General features: G+C 38.6%; 1 protein-coding gene across 10 annotated transcripts in view; it reads left to right on the forward strand.

Annotated features, from left to right (window-relative positions):
- Nucleotides 1-21,123, forward strand: part of DNAH9 (dynein axonemal heavy chain 9) — a 372,566-nt gene that overhangs the window by 211,916 nt on the left and 139,527 nt on the right. For all 10 annotated transcript variants that reach the window (XM_077166001.1, XM_077166002.1, XM_077166003.1 and 7 more), the window contains 3 exons: nt 6,304-6,500; nt 11,323-11,485; nt 13,339-13,462. In XM_077166001.1, coding sequence (XP_077022116.1) covers nt 6,304-6,500; nt 11,323-11,485; nt 13,339-13,462 — 484 coding nt within the window. The remainder of the gene's footprint in view (nt 1-6,303; nt 6,501-11,322; nt 11,486-13,338; nt 13,463-21,123) is intronic.

Consider the following 21,123-nt stretch of genomic DNA (forward strand, 5'->3'; position numbering starts at 1 on the left):
TCCTATATCCAGCAAAATTGTCCTTCAAAAATGAGGGAGAAATTAAAACATTCTCAGACAAAAAGTCACTGGGAGAATTTGTGACCAAGAGACCAGCTCTGCAAGAAATACTAAAGGGAGCACTAGAGTCAGAACCGAAAAGACAGAAGAGAGAGGTATGGAGAAGAGTGTAGAAAGAAGGAAAGTCAGATATGATATATATAATACAAAAGGCAAAATGGCAGAGGAAAATATTATCCAAACAGTAATAACACTAAATGTTAATGGACTGAATTCCCCAATCAAAAGACATAGATTGGCAGAATGGATTAAAAAACAGGATCCTTCTATATGCTGTCTACAGGAAACACATCTTAGACCCAAAGATAAACATAGGTTGAAAGTGAAAGGTTGGGAAAAGATATTTCATGGAAATAACAACCAGAAAATAGCAGGAGTGGCTATACTAATATCCAACAAGTTAGACTTCAAATGTAAAACAATTAAAAGAGACAAAGAAGGACACTATATACTAATAAAAGGAACAATTAAACAAGAAGAAATAACAATCATAAATATTTATGCACCGAACCAGAATGCCCCAAATACGTGAGGAATACACTGCAAACACTGAAAAGGGAAATAGACACAAATACCATAATAGTTGGAGACTTCAATTCCCCACTCTCATCAATGGACAGAACATCTGGACAGAGGATCAATAAAGAAATAGAGAATCTGAATATTACTATAAAGGAGCTAGACTTAACAGACATTTATAGGACATTACATCCCACAACAGCAGGATACACCTTTTTCTCAAGTGCTCATGGATCATTCTCAAAGATAGACCATATGCTGGGTCACAAAGCAAGTCTTAACAAATTTAAAAAGATTGAAATCATACACAACACTTTCTCGGATCATAAAGGAATGAAGTTGGAAATCAATAATAGGCAGAATGTCAGAAAATTCACAAATACCTGGAGGCTCAACAACACACTCTTAAACAACGAGTGGGTCAAAGAAGAAATTGCAAGAGAAATTAGTAAATACCTAGAGGCAAATGAAAATGAAAACACAACATATCAAAACTTATGGGATGCAGCAAAGGCAGTGCTAAGAGGGTAATTTATTGCCCTAAATGTCTATATCAGAAAAGAAGAAAAGGCAAAAATGCAGGAATTAACTGTTCACTTGGAAGAACTGGAGAAAGAACAGCAAACTAATCCCAAAGCAAGCAAAAGGAAAGAAATAACAAAGATCAGAGCAGAAATAAATGAAATTGAAAATATGAAAACAGTAGAGAAAATCAATAAGACCAGAAGTTGGTTCTATGAGAAAATCAATAAGATTGATGGGCCCCTATCAAGATTGACAAAAAGAAGAAGAGAGAGGATGCAAATAAATAAGATCAGAAATGGAAGAGGAGACATAACTACTGACCTCACAGAAATAAAGGAGGTAATAACAGGATACTATGAACAACTTTACGCTAATAAATACAACAATTTAGATGAAATGGACGGGTTCCTGGAGAGACATGAACAACCAACTTTGACTCAAGAAGACATAGATGACCTCAACAAACCAATCACAAGTAAAGAAATTGAATTAGTCATTCAAAAGCTTCCTAAAAAGAAAAGTCCAGGACCAAATGGCTTCACATGTGAATTCTACCAAACGTTCCAGAAAGAATTAGTACCAACTCTCCTCAAACTCTTCAAAAAAATCGAAGTGGAGGGAAAACTGCCTAATTCATTCTATGAAGCCAACATCACCCTCATACCAAAACCAGGCAAAGATATTACAAAAAAAGAAAACTACAGACCAATCTCTCTAATGAATACAGATGCAAAAATCCTCAATAAAATTCTAGCAAATCGTATCCAACAACACATTAAAAGAATTATACATCATGACCAAGTAGGATTCATCCCAGGTATGCAAGGATGGTTCAACATAAGAAAATCAATTAATGTAATACACCATATCAACAAATCAAAGCAGAAAAATCACATGATCATCTCAATTGATGCAGAGAAGGCATTCGACAAGATTCAACATCCTTTCCTGTTGAAAACACTTCAAAAGATAGGAATACAAGGGAACTTCCTTAAAATGATAGAGGGAATATATGAAAAACCCACAGCTAATATCATCCTCAATGGGGAAAAATTGAAAACTTTCCCCCTAAGATCAGGAACGAGACAAGGATGTCCACTATCACCACTATTATTCAACATTGTGTTGGAGGTTCTGGCCAGAGCAATTAGACAAGAAAAAGAAATACAAGGCATCAAAATTGGAAAGGAAGAAGTAAAACTATCACTGTTTGCAGACGATATGATACTATACGTTGAAAACCCGGAAAAATCCACAACAAAACTACTAGAGCTAATAAATGAGTACAGCAAAGTAGCAGGTTACAAGATCAACATTCAAAAATCTGTAGCATTTCTATACACTAGTAATGAACAAGCTGAGGGGGAAATCAAGAAACGAATCCCATTTACAATTGCAACTAAAAGAATAAAATACCTAGGAATAAATTTAACTAAAGAGACAAAAAACCTATATAAAGAAAACTACAAAAAAACTGTTAAAAGAAATCACAGAAGACCTAAATAGATGGAAGGGCATACCGTGTTCATGGATTGGAAGACTAAATATAGTTAAGATGTCAATCCTACCTAAATTGATTTACAGATTCAATGCAATACCAATCAAAATCCCAACAACTTATTTTTCAGAAATAGAAAAACCAATAAGAAAATTTATCTGGAAGGGCAGGGTGCCCCGAATTGCTAAAAGCATCTTGAGGAAAAAAAAAGAAGCTGGAGGTCTCACGCTGCCTGACTTTAAGGCATATTATGAAGCCACAGTGGTCAAAACAGCATGGTATTGGCATAAAGATAGATATATCGACCAATGGAATCGAATAGAGTGCTCAGATATAGACCCTCTCATCTATGGACATTTGATCTTTGATAAGGCAGTCAAGCCAACTCACCTGGGACAGAACAGTCTCTTCAATAAATGGTGCCTAGAGAACTGGATATCCATATGCAAAAGAATGAAAGAAGACCCATGTCTCACACCCTATACAAAAGTTAACTCAAAATGGATCAAAGATCTAAACATTAGGTCTAAGACCATAAAACAGTTAGAGGAAAATGTTGGGAGATATCTTATGGATCTTACAACTGGAGGCGGTTTTATGGACCTTAAACCTAAAGCAAGAGCACTGAAGAAGGAAATAAATAAATGGGAACTCCTCAAAATTAAACACTTTTGTGCATCAAAGAACTTCATCAAGAAAGTAGAAAGACAGCCTTCACAATGGGAGACAATATTTGGAAATGATATATCAGATAAAGGCCTAGTATCCAGAATTTATAAAGAGATTGTTCATCTCAACAACAAAAAGACAGCCAACCCAATTACAAAATGGGAAAAAGACTTGAACAGACACCTATCAGAAGAGGAAATACAAATGGCCAAAAGGCACATGAAGAGATGCTCAATGTCCCTGGCCATTAGAGAAATGCAAATCAAAACCACAATGAGATATCATCTCACACCCACCAGAATGGCCATTATCAACAAAACAGAAAATGACAAGTGCTGGAGAGGATGCGGAGAAAGAGGCACACTTATCCACTGTTGGTGGGAATGTCAAAGGGTGCAACCACTGTGGAAGGCAGTTTGGCGGTTCCTCAAAAAGCTGAATATAGAATTGCCATACAACCCAGCAATACCACTGCTGGGAATATACTCAAAGGACTTAAGGGCAAAGACACAAACGGACATTTGCACACCAATGTTTATAGCAGCGTTATTTACAATTGCAAAGAGATGGAAACAGCCGAAATCTCCATCAACAGAAGAGTGGCTAAACAAACTGTGGTATATACATACGATGGAATACTATGCAGCTTTAAGACAGGATAAACTTATGAAGCATGTAATAACATGGATGGACCTAGAGAACATTATGCTGAGTGAGTCTAGCCAAAAACTAAAGGACAAATACTGTATGGTCCCACTGATGTGAACAGACATTCGAGAATAAATTTGGAATATGTCCTTGATAACAGAGTCCAGCAGGAGGTAGAAACAGGGTAAGATAATGGCCAATTGGAGTTGAAGGGATACAGACGGTGTAACAGGACTAGATACAAAAACTCAAAAATGGACAGCACAGTAATACTTAATTGTAAAGTAATCATGTTAAAACACTGAATGAAGCTGCATCTGAGCTATAGGTTTTTGTTTTGTTTTGTTTTGATTTTACTATTATTACTTTTATTTTTTTCTCTATATTAACATTCTATATCTTTTTCGGTTATGTTGCTAGTTCTTCTAAACCAATGCATATGTACTAAGAAATGATGATCATGCATCTATGTGATGATGTTAAGAATTAATGAATGCATATGTAGAATGGTATGATCTCTAAATGTTGGGGTAATTTCTTTTTTTCCGTTAATTAAAAAAAAAAAAAAAAAGAGAAGGGATAATTGGAGCTGAAGGGATACAGACTGTACAACGGGACTGGATATAAAAACTCAGAAATGGACAGCACAATACTACCCAATTGTAATGCAATTATGTTAAAACACTGAATGAAGCTACATGTGAGGTATAGGTTTTTTTTTTTTTTTCTCTTTCTATTATTGTTTTAATTCTTATTCTGTTGTCTTTTTATTTCTTTTTCTAAATCGATGCAAATGTACTAAGAAATGATGAATATGCAACTATGTGATGTTATTAAGAATTACTGATTGTACATGTAGATTGGAATGATTTCTAATTGTTTTGTTAATTCTTTTTTTAATTAATAAAAAAAAAAAAGAATGTTTATAGATCAGGATTTCAGAACTTTAGCTTTTCTTCAGTTGGATCATCAGTATAAATCAGTTGCCATCAGAACTGAACCCAATATGTTAGCCCATGTTCAAGCTGGGTAAATATATTCCCACATAACTTTCTCACATGTTTCTAAGCTAGCAAGAACAGCTCTCCTGCATTACATTTACATCTTATCCAAATGTCTGAACATTTATTGTCACTATCTGACAATGCCAAAAAAGAAGTTTAAGCATTTTCTGTGCCCAGAAAACACCTGCAAAATATAACACTTCTTTGATATTTAAATATTTATTATCCTTTCTTCTTATAACCAGGCAGCAGTCCCAATTTCCCTATTATGTTATTGTTATCCTCACTTTCCATACATTAGGTTTGATGAATCTTGTCCCATGGGCTTACAAGGCTAACCCTATGGTGACTTAGGCTTTAGTTATTGTCACTGCTGATGAATAGCATGCTGTTACCTCTTTCCCAGGTGGGTCCGTTAGCCAGAATGGTCATTGGGGTCAAGTACTGATGGTGGCATAACCTCCTTTTTTGAACTTATCCTCCTCTACAACCTTTCTTCTTATCTGAGATTTTGGGTATTTGGGTTTTGACAAGTAAGAAGTTTCTTTCAGTCTCCTCTAACCTGAAATTTTTAATTTAGCTACCTTCTCAGTATTCAAAGGATACAGTAGTGGTGAGGAGATAAACATTCTGTATCTTTTAAGTTAGTTATAGTAACAAGGTATTTATTGCACATGGTAACTTTTGTCCCGTGGGCAAGATTTGGCATGCAATAAGATCAAATCCTTAAGGAAGTTTTATAAATAAGGAGTTCTACTGTAAATACTTTAAGACAATCCATAACCCCACAGACAAACTAGTTACCTAAAGATGGCTGGTGGCATGTTCTTCAGAAACTAAGACATCTGAACTGGAGCCTGTGAAGTTGAGGCGACAGCCTATAGTACGCAGTCTCACTGAAAATAGGAAAGTATGTTTTGTGACAGTGCTGTGAGAGTGGGGAGCAAGACCTGCTGGAATGGAGGAGGTGAGGCCACTGGGTCATAGTCTCCTTCACTCAGCACTAGGAGCCTTCTGGTTAAGGAGATCCACTCATGTATCCCATCTTCCCCATCTGCTCCTCTGCCCACAGATGGACTCTCACCGTGCATGTGAGCAGTCTACCTCCCACCTTCTAAACCCAGCCTCAGCCCCCAGAAATAACAATGACCACCTAAGCATTCATGGAGCCGGTAAATAAATGAATGTTTAGCATCCACTTTATAAGGGCTTCTCAAGAGAGTAAAACTTTTAGAAGGAGCACTGTTAATTCATTTTAAGAGAGTGTGCAGAGAAAAAAGTAAACCTAGTATCCCTACTCTGCATGGAACTAGAATGAGGAGTCAGTAAATTGGGGTGGGTGGGCGGGAAGAGACCATTGCCCCAACGTCTCGTTGCCAGGATATTGAAGAGACTGTGGAGCAGACCCGAAGCCTAAATATATACTGCCACTTTGCAAATGGTATTGGTGAGCCCAGGTACATGCCTGTACAATCGTGGGAACTTTTGACCCAGACACTGGTGGAAGCCTTGGAGAATCACAATGAAATGAACACAGTGATGGACCTGGTTCTCTTTGAGGATGCCATACGCCATGTGTAAGTGTGATTTTCTCCTTGCCTTTCCTTAGCTGCTTCTCCTTCTGAACTTCAGGAGTCTTATTTGTGTATTTAAGGACACTTTCATAAAGCTAGGAAAGCAGCTACTGCTTTAGCCATGAATGTCAAGATGGCTACCAGCAAAGCTGCAGGTGCAGCTTCTACCACTGGTCCTAGGGGGGCAGCAGAGTGTTGAACACAAGTAGAACTGGATTTATTTCCGTTTCTGTCATTTGGAAATAATGACAGAAGCACTAAGGGAGGGTCCATGATCATAAAAGAGGCATCAGGAGAACTCAGGACCTCCACCTCTGCCCAAAAGACAACTTTAAAATAAGATTGATGATGACTTTTCCTACAATTTTTTTTGATTAGGGTGAAATTTACATAGTATAAAATTAACCATTTTAAAGTGATTCAGTGGTGTTTAGTACATCCATAATATTGTGCAACCACCACCTCTAACTAGTTCCAAAACATTTTCGTGTCCTTAAAAGAAAACTTGAGTTACTTCCCATTTCCCCTCCCCCCAGGCCCTGATAACTACTAATCTGCTTTGTCTCTCCACCTTCTGAGATGCAGAGCAGGGGCAGGGCAGAGCTGAGCAGGAAGGAGTCTGCAGGCATTTCTTAGGCACCCACAGGCTCTCACAAAGCTGACAACCTGTTTCACAGTGTAAGATTCATGCTCATTCTGATTTTATTGTTTGTTCTTTCCATTTGGTTTCTTAACATTTTTGTCTGTTTGTTTGATTCCCCTACCCCTTCTCTGGCTTTGCTGCTCAATCTCTCTGCAGTTCATCTGCTCCTATGCTGACCTCCACATGCAGCACTGTGCAGTGGTTAAGGGGATGGATTCTGAAAATAGGACTGGACCCAAGTTCAAATCCAGGTTGTGCCATAGATCAGCTGTGGGGCCTTCGGAAGGATACTTAACCTCTCAAAGCCTCTATGTCGTCATCTGGAAAAGGAAAACAATAAGAATGCCTATTTTGTAAGGCTATTGTTGTGTGTGTGACATGCTTTGCCCTTACTAAACAGTTAATAAATTAGGGTCCTTTTCTGTGAGCTCTGGCCTCCTTGCCTTAAATTACTATTTTGTTCTTCTACGGATTTCTTTCACATTATTCATTCATGTTCTGCTTTTTCTTACAGCCTCCAATCTTTTCTCCTTCTTTTGCCATAATCTTAATCCATCCTTTTCTTGGTCTGTTTTTTTTCACACCCATATCTATTTTCTGGCCCCAATTTTTTTCTCTTAGAATTACTTTTTTTTTTCTTTTTTTTTCTTTTCATTGTCTTTTAGAATCACTTAACAACTGTTAACAAATGGCCATCCATTGTGCCCAAGTATCCCATCAGTTACTGTGTGTGTGTGTGTGTGCGTGAGCGTGCATGTGCATGTCTGTGAGTGATTTTAGCCTCCAACAAGCAAGCTTCCTCCAGCTGTGCTGTGGTGCATCTTCAGCTTTTGTTTTCAATCTCCCAAAAATTCAGTAATGGACTTAACTTTGGCTGGCTTGGTTGTCTGTCCCAGGAGCCCTTTAGAATATTGATCTTCTTTTTAAATTCTGTAATTTAAATGCAGAGTCCTTTGCCCTCCTCAGAGTTGCTAATGAATCCCCAGCTGGAGTCTGATGCTGACTGCTGCAGACTTAACCATTCTTCTTTTAAAACTTCACCAAGGATGCATTTCCCATTTAGATATTGAATAACATAGACCATGCTAAGTAAATTGAGTCCAGGCCTTCCAGGATAGAGCTGGGGGTTGGGCAGTCCAGAGAATTCAGTTGGACTCCTCCTCCAGGCTAGCCTCTCTCTCCTCCATTAATCCAATCCCACCCCTTGTTTTATGAATTAGAAGAGGGTCTGAACATCTTGGCACTATAGTTTCTCCTGTCATCATTATAGTCAGACACCACCTAATGTCGGCACAAAGCAGATGACTGGCTCCTTGTACCTCGTATAAGGAATGATAGTGCACATCTCCCTCAAAGGTGATGCTGTGTACAAAGATATGGCTGTCTGTTTAAGTTGAACAAAAGTGTATTTGATTCCTTTAGTGTGCTCCCACTGTAGAGAATACCAAATGAGTTTTCACATCCCTCAGATGCCTAGGAGCCATGGCTTAACAAGGAAGCAGACTAACAAAGTACCACCGTTAACTAATTAAGTGAAGAAGTAAGATCATAAAACAATCATAAATGTAGGTCAATAAATAAACTCCTAAATATTTAAGTAAATAAATTTTAACTACATAAAACTTCATAGCATGCAATTTTATGTCCAGAACAATAAAAATGTATGTATGTCTAAAACACCTTGAATAAAGCTAAAAGTAGAAGGGACAAATTGGGAGGAAATTTCGAAACATATATGAAGGGACCTTACAGATCTAGAAGAACATTTCTGAAGAAAAGGGGGCAAAGAACATGAAAAGAAAATTTATAAAAGAGGAAATATCCAATGATGAAAAGTGTTCAATTCCCTAGAATTCAAAGAAATACAAATTAGAACATAATATTTTCAACCATTAAATTGGCACAGACCCAGTATTAACAAAGGTAGAAGCCAGATTCTCACTGTTGGAGGAAATTGTTGTGTCTTCTACCAGGGCTTCCTTCCCAACAGCAAACACATCTAATAGGAGAGATGAGGCGATGAGGAGAGACAGACATTTTGTTTATTTATACTAATGACCAAATTCCAAGTACCAACAAGAAATTTTCAGTAATAAGAAAATTTGAAGCAAATAAGCTCAATATAAACCCTTTGGAACTTACACAAGTTCACAATTTGTTAACATTTCAAATCCCCCCCACACACACACTTCTCCTCAGCCCTTCCAAACTGGAATTAGCTAGACCATAAATTGCTCTGTTTCTGATTACCGTTACTTAATTTGAATCTGGAGTTTCTGCTTATATAATTAACACAAAATGGGGATGCACACTTGTAAATTGTGAAATCAAGCTCAGACATGTCTGTTGCTCTCTTAGGTTAAACTTTAACTAAGTTCTGCATCTCTACAGACTTTTGGTTCCAAGGTTACCAACATTGCTGTCTCTTTTTCCTTAACTTACCCATTTCTCTGCAATTGCTTGTTATCTGTACTACATATCCCCCAATTCACTAACTTTAACACACTCTAATTCAACTAACAAAATATATATATCCCCATCGTCCAAAATAATAGATTCACCTTTTAATCACCCTAGCTAATGTTGTACAAATTGGTGGAAGCATTCTGGGGTCAGTTTATCGGTAGGTTTTAAAAAAAGCATAAAAATTGTCTTACTGTTTGACTCAGCAATTTTACTTTAAGGAGCTTATACTGGGGAAATAACTAGAAGTATGAATAACAACAACAACAAAAAACTTATATAGGGCCACGGTGGCTCAGCAGGTAAGAATGCTTGCCTGCCAAGCCCGAGGACCCGGGTTCGTTTCCTGGTGCCTGCCCATGTAAAAAAAAAAAAAAAAAAATTATATAGCATTATTTGTTACTGGTAAATGTAGAAAACAACCAAAATATCCAACAGCAGGATCTTGCAGACAAGCATCTCATTGTATGCAATGGAATATTGTTATGAAATTTATGCAATGGAATAATTAAAGTATTATTTAGCAGATTATTTAATGGCCTAGGGAAAAAAAATCACAGTAGATCGCTGATGAAAAGTTTTCAAAATGCTATGTTCAGTATACAATGTACAAGATATAAATAGCTTGAGATTTTAAAGGTAATAGATGTATATATACATGTAAACATATTTTAGACGTATAGACAGATACTAGAAAAAAGTCTGCAAAGACATATACTTAATATCAATAGTGTTTATTGTTAGATAGTAAGATTGCAGATTTTTTCTATATTTTACACATTTGCTACAATAATAGCCATTATTTTTATGATGATAAAAGAAAGGGCAAAAGGGGGTATTTTTATAGCGAATGTGGACACCTATATAAGGTATATACCTAGTTCTGGATGGTTAAAGAAAAAAAATTGGAGGAGAGCCTATGAACAGCTTGATGGACGGATGGCATTTGAGGAAGGCCTGTGGGGAGGGAGACTGGAGGAGTGAGTTCCTCTGGAGGGGACAGTCGAAGCTGAGGAGGGCAGCATGAGGCCGGAATATTCCCCCATCACTGAGGGGGTGTATGAGTGCAGAGAGAGGTGGAAGTAAGGCTGGGAACAGAGGAAACCAGAAGCCAGGCAGTGGGAATCTTGCAAACTGACAATAAGAATCTGCAAGGGCATTGTTGGCCAGGGAGAATTAAAGGAGGAAAAAGGAGACAGGCCAGGAATCTCAGTTCTTGTTCTGCTGAGTTTTAATTTTGCCCCTCTCCTTTCCATTGTGGAACGAACTGTTTTGTTTGTCCTCTAGATTTCCCTGCTTTGGTTTTTTTTTTTTTTCTCTAATTATAGGTTTTCTACTGTTCTCTGTCCCCTCTTCTAAAAGTACAAATAAGTGTAAGACATGTAATGGGAGGTGTAGCAGAATCAGGGTTGGTCAGGGAGAAGAGGGAAGATAACCCCAGTCCCCTACCCCTCTGCCATCACATGCCTCATCCAGTCCTGCTTGTCCACCCTGAATTCTTCCACTGGAACTGGCCCACAGGACACCTTGGCTTAAGACAATCCAGCTCATTTGGGTAAAGAGATGAGGCCACATTGGAAGGCAATCGAATTAACGTTTGCCACAGCTCAGCCCAGAATTTGCCTCCAAGGAGGGCTGCTGTTCCCACAAGACCATTCCACGTGCTCCTCAGGGCAGAAAGTGATCAAAGTGATGTGCCTGGTAATTCCTTCTCCTTAGCTGCCATATCAATCGCATATTGGAGTCCCCACGGGGAAATGCTTTGCTGGTCGGTGTAGGTGGGAGTGGCAAGCAGAGCCTGACAAGACTCGCAGCTTTCATCAGCTCCATGGATGTATTCCAGATCACGCTACGGAAAGGCTACCAAATCCCTGACTTCAAGGTAAGAAGGTCGAGCCATCGTGGGGAGAAGACTGAGCGGCTCTCCAACTGGTCAATTTCCTCTCGCCCTTCATTAGTTTTCTATTTCCCCTGCCCAGAACCTCCTTTTAATAGTCCATCCATTTTTTTCTTAGATTCTGGGCAGGTGATTTGAGAGGCTCTTTTCTTATTAGATTCAGCCTGAAAGTAGTGGTCTTTCCAATGTCTGCATTGTGAGATTCAGAGCCTCCGCTCTTGCCCAAGTCAGCAGCACAGCTATATCAGATTCAGCACACAGCTCACTAGCAACTCTATAGGTGTCAGAGAAATTCTGACAGTCCCCCCAAGTTTCATAAGAAAGTCATATTTTAAAGGACAGGTTTAGTAACCTCTGAACCCTAGGGCTTTCAGTGATTTAACACACTCTGAACAATTTCCTGGTTTCAAACATCAATCACAAAGAGCCATGATACATGCTCTGGAAGGTGGAGGAAGGCATAATATATAACATTCAAAGGTGACTTTGTCTGGCCCCCTCCCTTTTCTCTATGGCCACAACAGTGTCATAGTAGGAGGTCACTGTCCTTTCCATCAGGATGCTGTTCTTGCTGTTCTCAGTAGAATTCCAGCCAGCACTGTACTAGACCTGTCCATCTGTCCCCAAACTTTTTCAGCCAGCGATAGAAGAGGTAGAGGCTCCCTACTGCTTGAAAACCACAACTCAGCCTCTCATGATTGGCTGAACCTAAGGTTATACACCAGGTTCTCATGAGGTCAGTCTGTAGCACTTCCAAAGATAAGGCAACATAGTGCTTGTGGGAATTCTGTACTGACAGTGCATAAGCCAGTGGTTCTCAGCCTTGCAAACACTGTATATCTTCAAATAATCTTAAAGCTTGCATTTCATGCTCAGAGATTCTGATCTAACTTGTCTGGAAATGGCCAGGACACCAGGACTTTTCTAAGCTTTCTCCAGATGGTTCTTATGAGAATTGAAAAACACTGCCTTAGATAATTGTGTACATGCGTAAAGTTGAGAACCACTGATCTAAAAGGAAGTTTATTATTTTTAAAGTGGAATTATTTGAACACAAAAGAAGCTCTGGTGTAAGGGTATATATAAGGCTTTTAGAGAAGAAGTTCCTAGTGGTGCAGGAGAGAATAAGATAAGGACTGATGGATGAGCTGTGGGAGGGTAATGTAATGTAGCACAGGAACCAAGATTAACAAAGTTGGATAAATTCAGCACTTAGCATCCTAGCCATTCTTCATCCATCTGAAGTTTGGGATGGATGTAACTTCCTACCATGTGAGTGAGTGACTTTGTGTCTGTGTGTGTTTCCCAGTATATTTTTCAACAAAATTCTTTTGCTGGAGCACGTCATAAGAAACGAGATACTTCTATCAAAGATATATTCACTCCCAGACCTGTAGCCCCAAATACCTGATTCTTTTATCAAGACCAGGAGCAATTTCTTGGCTTCTGGGGCAGGTCACTCATTTGTATGATGATGTAAATAGAACAAGTGACTAGGGACTGCCTCTATTCTCTGAAAAGCTGTTACCTCTTTGAAAAAAGTAGGGACTCTGGAAGCCAACCTAGGAGCCACCATGATGTGTGCACATATTGCATAAAGATCATCATTATCTAGCTTTGTTTGCCCATCTCTATGGGCACTGAGGTCCAAGAATAAGGCATATTTCTTTGTCTATCAGTGTGTGGTAGCACACTTCCTTACCTCCTACAGCTGTTCTGCTTTAGTTTCCATTTATGTAGATTTTTTTTTAAGTGGTTCCATTCTTAAGGAGTGGGTGGAGTCTCTCTTTCAAGAGGACCCTCTTCTCAAAGATTTCTGATATCAATTGCTTTTATAGGTGGAGTTGGCCAGTCTGTGTCTGAAAACTGGGGTGAAGAATCTCAGCACAGTGTTTCTCATGACTGATGCCCAAGTTGCAGATGAGAGGTTCCTTGTGCTCATCAATGATCTCTTGGCATCTGGTAAGAGATGCTTTGTACTTTAAAATCTCTAATAAAATCCTCCTGGAGTCAGAGTCATTTTGACGCTGGTGAAGATTTGACCTCAGGTCAGAAGAGACAGAAATAAAGGAGAAAACTGATACCATGAAGGACTGTTTATACAGGCCCTTATCAGGATTGGGGCTGAACTTGCTGTCCTCAATCTTTTATTCTCCTCTCATTGCACAACAGACAGTAATCATGGGGTTCTGTTATGGATCTAACTATGGGAAGAGGAGCAAGTTAAAAACCCCATGATCTGCCAGTCCCAGAGAGAAAATGGTGTCCCCTCCCCATATCCAACACAGAGAGAAACTAAATTGCCTAGAGTATTTCAGGTTGGTTAAGCATGGGAAGGTAGCTACACATACAGAGAACCTGCACACACAAAACTTACACAATAGGACAAGATTAGGTTATTGATTTAATTAACCAAGGAGTCAAAATCTAAGGGAAGCAAAGTGGCCACACAGGTCAGCGCAGAAGCAGGATATCTCAGCATAGTTTTTCTTGGCTCCCAAAGTCTTTGAAGGGGATTGTCAGTTGCTTGTGTATTAGCTAGGGTTCTCTAGAGAAACAGAATTAGCAGGAGATATCTGTAAATATAAAATTTATAAAAGTGTCTCACATAACTGTGAAAATGTAAGAATCCAAGGTCTGTAGGCAGGCGACGAGCTGGCAGCTCCCATGAAGGTCCTCAGTGAACTCTTAGGAGAGGTTGGCTGCCTGAAGCAGGAAGACTGATGGTCTCTTCTGAATCCTTCTTAAAAGCCTTTTGGTAGTTGGATTAAGCATCACTCATTGCAGAAGAAACTCCTCTTAGCTTGATTGCAAATGCAATCAGCTGTGAATGCAGCCAACGCTGTCATGATTTAAGTCCATGAATGTCCTCATAGCAATAGACAGTCCAGCGCTTGCTTGACTAGATAACAGGGTACCACCACCTGGACAAGTTGACACATGAACCTGACCGTGACACCCTGGGATCCTATGTAAGTTAGACCTCAGCAGAAAGCTCAATTCTTGCTACTCTACCATCCTTATTTGTTTAGGCATTCAGAACTAAGGTCAACCATTCTGAAGTATATATATGTATTTATAAACACATATCCATCCATACATGTGTGTATACACACACACACACAGGCTTCTTGGAAGGCTCCAAGAAGATAAGACAATATAGTGTGTATAGGGATAACGTACTTGAAGAATTACTTGTGTGTGTGTGTGTTTCAGTTAAAGGGAGAATATAAACCAAATTCAGCATCTGCAAAACCACTTTCTCACCTGGGTTAAGAAGACAAAGTTATTGTACAAATGTTCCTGAACAACATTTCTACCTCCAGCTTTCTAACATTTCAGCAAGCCCATTTCTCCACAGCCCACCTCCTGTCTCTGATTAAATATGCTTTAGTGTATAAAAGTCGAACAACCAGGATATACTTTAGTATATAAATTACATTTTCCAATAGTTTAACTATAGAATGCATATATTATATATATTTTATATTCAGGATGTCATGTATAATATATTTCAGAATGATCCCTGCTATGTGATTCCTTAGGAACTTCACTGATTCAGAACTGTCTGCTTCGTATTTTGTGCCACTGCATGTCAGGCCATTTGCTGTCATTTTCATGAAGAGTCACTAGCCCCAGGACCAGACTGTACACTAGCAGAGTCTATAAACAACCTTTGGCTTGAAATACCCAGGATCTGGATTTTTGAGGGTGCTGGCTCTTTGCATGACACTGCTTCCAAACTCTAATTTCCTTCCCTTACCTGCTTTATTTCAGTTAGCTCTTATGTCCAGGAGTTTGCATACAAACTAGTATTCCTTTTCTCATCTAATCCAATAGATTTTCACTTACTAAATACTATGGTATAAAATCACACCACCTTCTGTAACACTATTTCACCTATATTTCCTCACCTTTTTATTATTTTGCTAAGGAAATGGTGAGGGATCCTTCATCCTGAAGTCATGCCTTCAAGCTTAATTTTTAAAACAATCAAAGCAGGGGAAACTTTTCTTCCAAAGCCTTAAAGCCTTGGGGATGCCAGGCATGTTGCCAGCTTTACTCTGTATCTCAACTGGCTCCAATCCAGAAAGGTCACCTTCTCCTAAAATAATGTCTGAGACACAGACAGTTTTATACTTTAACAAGTAAAATTGTGTTCTCCAGTTAAGCATTTTAATTTTCATTCAGAAGACAACTTTTTTTCAATAAATTTCTGAAACCCTACCCAGTGAAAACTTAATGAAATAAGCTTGTTCCAAAGGCATGGAGTTTCAAGCTCACAGTTCCCTTTTGAGGCTTCTACATAGAAACAATAAGATTTGCATATAAATTTTAAAATGGAGATACAGTTAAGAGTAATACTTTTTCCTTCTACTCTCCTTTCACCTTTTCTTAACCTCTTCTATAGGGAGAACTAAAGCATATCTTACTTCTAATTTTCCCTGTCAAATAATTTCTGCCTAGCAAGTAACTGACTGCTGGCCCGGCCCAAACTGCACTTCTTCAGCACTACCCCCACAGGCTTAGTTTGTCAATTTTGTGAACCTAAGCAATCATTCCATCTTTGGCTAACACAACAGAGACTAGCAAACTATAGTTAGGACTACCTTCACATTAACTCATCCCTTTCCACCTATCTAAAATTCCTATTGGGTTGGAGGTAGAAGTAGAGTGAGCAAATTCCACTAATTCAACTCTTTCCCTAAACCATCTCCCTTAGTGACCCAATGTTCTCATACCATAAGCTATCTGGCTGCTTCTCAAGCTTCTTTAGCTTACTGTTTCATCTGTTGGTTTCCTGACACCATTTCCAAAATCAAACCATGGTGGTGCAGAGTCCTTTTGTGAATCCCACTTCTAACACCAAGTAAAGCATTTCAGAACCCATATTTATGCCAGTTGCATCTCTGGAGGATACAGACTGATAAAAAGAAATTATATACACAAAGAACAAAATTAAATTAAGCTCTTGATTTAATTAGCAAAAAAATGCAAAATCTTATAAGAAGTAAGGTGGCCAGCCAGGAGCAGACGGAGCATATCTTTGAGTCACTTTCCTTGGTTTCCAGAATCCTTATTGAAGCCATGTAGTTACTGGTGAAACTGAGTGAAATGTGAGGCACTTCCTGCATCTAAAACTTCAGTCCATGCTATGTGCTTATTGTCCTCTTATAACAATTCCTGAAGAAAAACATTGGCCATGAAACCATGGGTATTTAAGAAATTCTCACAAAATTTTAACTCTTGTTCTTGAAGCAAAATCAGCATCAGCAAATCCCTATCTTAATTCAAAGGAAGAATGCACAGTCAACTCTTGTTTTCCCTGGGCAGCAGATAGCCTCCAGCTTTCCAGCCTTCCACAAGGCTATTATTTTACTGCAGTAACCCTGCCAGTTGGTACTTACCAGCCAAGAATACCTAGTCTATTCCAGATGTGGTACCCCTTCCTCTCCTAACTCTGCCAGATCTCATCCTTCATTTCACTTCAGGATCTTTAGGATGTTCCTTTTGCTTCTCAAAAGGCTTAATTTTTTTCTCTCCAAAATTAAGTTTCCCTTCTCTGGCCCAGGCCAGGCCACTGCATGTTTTCATATAATCAACAATTATTTAAGTTTCTGTGGTCTAATCATTAGGCACTGTGCTCAAAGATGAGCAACATACAGCCTCTGTGTGGACTAATGAGAGAATTTATAACCAGTTGGGTCTCCTCTCCACTTAAGTCATATGCCTCCTTCTCTGAGCCAAACTGTCTTTTTTATATTTAGGCAAAATCTCTTCTTGGTATGTAGAACATGCAAAGATCATCTGACCTTCCGGGTTCTTTAGGATTAGGTCCAGGATTGACATGGTAGGGATCTACCCACATCTTACGGGAATCTGAAGTCTGGAAATATTTGCAGCAAGCTTGACATTGAGTACCTGGAACTGGATTTTATGGTGGGCCATCTCAGCTGTTGTATAAGCTGAATTCTGGCCCAATTTCTCTGAAAGGAAAAAGACAAAGTATGGGGCAAAAGAACAGCCCTCAAGCATGCACATGACCTTTTGAATGTACTTTATGGGCTCAGTAGATCTGTCCACCAATTGCTTCCTCAAACTACAGATGGCAAAACTTAAACCAGCACATGGATGGTTCTCCAGCTGCCATGCAGAGATCCCAAAAGAATAATGATACTGAGTGATCAGCCTTGGACAATGAGAAGAGTGCTGGTTTTCTTTTGTTCTTGTGGTACTAAATCCTATGCAAGACATTCGATGCTCCATGGATCCCCCTTCCATTGCTAACCCTTATTCCACTTACTAAATTCAAGAGATAATCACTTGCCACCAACTTTACCCTGTAATCATTTCTAAATTTGTACCCTTTTTATCTGGACAACTATTGACCTAATTCATGCTTTTGTCATCTTTTGCTGGAAAAATATAGACACTTAATTAGTTTATATCATGAGACTCCTGTGCCATCTCACTTATTAGATATTACTATTGCATCAAATATACTAAGACATATGTTTTGAGAAGCTTTCCCACCATTGAGGAGGAGCTTATAGAAATAGCCATTACACTCCCTTGTTTTTTCTCCTTTGAGACCACTAGGAAAGCATGTTTGAAAAATATCACACAGCTTTTAAGCCAGAGTGTAGTTAACTGGCTCATAGGGACTCTAACCCTGAGCTTTCAGCCTTTTGATCACCAAACTCTAACAACCTGAACCATGTTAAACTACCAAAACCTCCCTCCAAAAGCAGCTGCAGCCTCTGTGGAGAATTAGGGTAACGTAGAGGAAACAAACACTGGTCTGGGCTAAAAAAATATTAGAACATTTACTGACTGCATGAAGCCTGGACGCACTCAGGGGGTGAAATAGGATATCCCAAGTTTAGGACCCAGGAGTAAACTTTTCAAGTATTTAAACAGCCTCTGCCTCTTTGGACATTGCAAAATCCCCTATGGCAGTAGTTTTCTGTTTTCAATATAGCAACTTACATCCCACAATAAGTGACAGGAATATTTGTCAGGACAAATTGGAGGAACAAATCTAAAAATGCAAACTTTCTAATTCAGAGGTGTTTATCTCCAGCTATTCCATCGGTGACCTTCTTGGTATCTTGTGACAAACACCACAAAAACATGGAATCGGGGCGGGCCGCGGTGGCTCAGCGGGCAAAGTGCTTGCCTGCTATGCCGGAGGACCTCGGTTCGATTCCCGGCCCCAGCCCATGTAACAAAAACGGAGAAACAGAATACAATAAAAAACAAGAAAATGTTTAAAAAATGTTTCCCTTTCTTCCTTCTATCCTTCCTTCCTTCTCTCTGTCTTTCCTTTAAAAAAAAAAAAAAAAAAAAAAAACATGGAATCTGTCTCTAAATGACCTTTCAGTATCTTTACACTAGGGTATCCTGTAAATTGGGGTCAGCAAATTTTTCCTATAAAGGGTAAGAGAATAAATATTTTAGGCTTTGTGAGACATACATCTACTCTACTCCATGGTAGTAGTGAATGAGCGTGGTTGTGTTCCAATAAAACTTTATTTATGAATAATGAAATTTGAACTTGATATAATTTCCCCCATGTTATGAGATACTATGATTTTAACTTTTGCCCCAACCATTAAATTATATTAAAGTCATTCTTAGCTCACAGTCTACACAAAAAGAGGCAGTGGGCCAGATTTAGTCTGCAAAGTATAGTTTGCCTCCAGCATTTTAGAGAAAAAAACACCAAAAGACATAAATCCAACATATTCAAAGGTGAAGAATGCATACTCTATTACAAATGTTATCAGGCCAAAGTTAATCCAAGTTCTCACTGGAGGGCCCTGACATATTAATAGATAAAGACATGCGGATTATCTGGGGGGCAAATGTAGAAAGAATACAGATACTGTAGGCAATCAGTTCTTTAAGATGAGTGAGTATAGCTCATCCCAATTCCATTTGAGAGTTTCCCTTTATAAAACTGTCCATAAACCCCAACACATGCTAAATTTCATTTCATTTTCCTAGCAGTTTTCTCTGAACTCTATTTTTATCAAAAGAGGTTGAAATGAGTTTTTCCATTAGTAAGACCTTGATTTTGACAAGTAACAGTACAGAGTATTTTATATGCTTCCTATTAAATATCTTAAAGAATGGAAATGAAATAGTTTGTCCAATTAAGGCAAGAAAGTAGAAGATAGATCTCATGATGATTTTTTTTTACCTTTTTAGATGATTAAAGCTCATTAGTTTAAAACTCTTAGTGGATTCCTAGCTGGGTTCGTGTGGTCAAACTATGAAGGCAAGAAATTTGTTGGAAAGTTGGCGTGGGTTTCCTCCAGATTAGTTCAAGGAAGTGTAGCAGCTTCAAAGTCTGATGGAATCATTATTCCCAGAAACCTAATTAGTCACAGACCATTTGTCAAACTATCCATTCTTGAGGGTCTCATCCAAGGCATAAAGAAATAGGATGAGTGGGGTGGCCCCAGTGGCCTCTTTCAGCGCTGACATTTCTCTGATGCTAAGACTGTTGGTTAGGGAGGAAAGAAGGACGTGAGTGTGGAGAGCTTTAAAGAGAAGAGCTTCTGTGTGATTCCAGATCCAGATAACCTCAATACCTACTTAAGGACTGGGTCTGGAAATGTGAGAGAGCTTTTCTGCTACCCATAAAGTATCCTGGAGTGAACCACATTCACCCTTCACATCATGTCCAGTGTTTTCAAGTTTTTAGCTATACCAGGGCTTTCTTCATTCTTGCCTCCCTTAATCTTATGTCATTTAGTATGAACCCCACAACTGCCTTTACACCTCATGGTCCGTCTCCATTTCCTTGCGGTTTTCTCCTTTCCTATAAATCTTATAGGAATTGCTACATTTCTCCTTTCTAAGCTCAATGCTCCCATCAGAGCTAGGACCCCACCCCCTCATTCCTAATTCAGAATTTTCCTCTCTCATCTCTTATTTCAATTCCTGACTTCCCTTCTTCTCTGCTTTTAAACATAACCAAGTAAAAATTCTACCCTCCTAAGAATAACCCTCCTGAAAATTTTTAAAATTAACTTCCTTGGACCTGAATTGACAGTGAAACAACAATCCCAGAAACTTGTGCTAAACAAAATTCTCAAAAGAATACAATTCACGATATTCACATTCTAACCACCTACCCTTTCTTTTTTCTCTTTATATTTTCCTGTATTTCTTTATGAAATATTTTAGACATACAGAAAGCAATAAAATAAACACACATGCAATTATAAACAATGTTACAAAATAAAAATTGGGGGTGTGCAGTACACACTGAGAGTTTCTTTATGATAGATGTCTAAGCTTCAAAGTCTCTAGGTTTTCTGGTATTATATGCATCTTCTACTTTACTGAAAAGTGTTAAACTGCTCACAAAATAGTTGTACAAATTACTATCTGGCCAGCAGCATATGAATTCCTATTTCCTCCTCACCTCATCAATACTTGAAGTTATCTAACATTAATTTTTTATAACAGTGATGGTACGTTTACAGAAAAATCATACAGAAAGTTCACAGTTCCCATGTAGACCACCTGACCCCATCCCCCAGACACATACACACGGTTTTCCTTATTATGAACACTTTGGATTAGTGTACTACCTTTGTTACAATTTT

Source organism: Tamandua tetradactyla, chromosome 6 (genome assembly GCF_023851605.1).
Source record: "Tamandua tetradactyla isolate mTamTet1 chromosome 6, mTamTet1.pri, whole genome shotgun sequence".
Taxonomy (NCBI): Eukaryota; Metazoa; Chordata; class Mammalia; order Pilosa; family Myrmecophagidae; genus Tamandua; species Tamandua tetradactyla.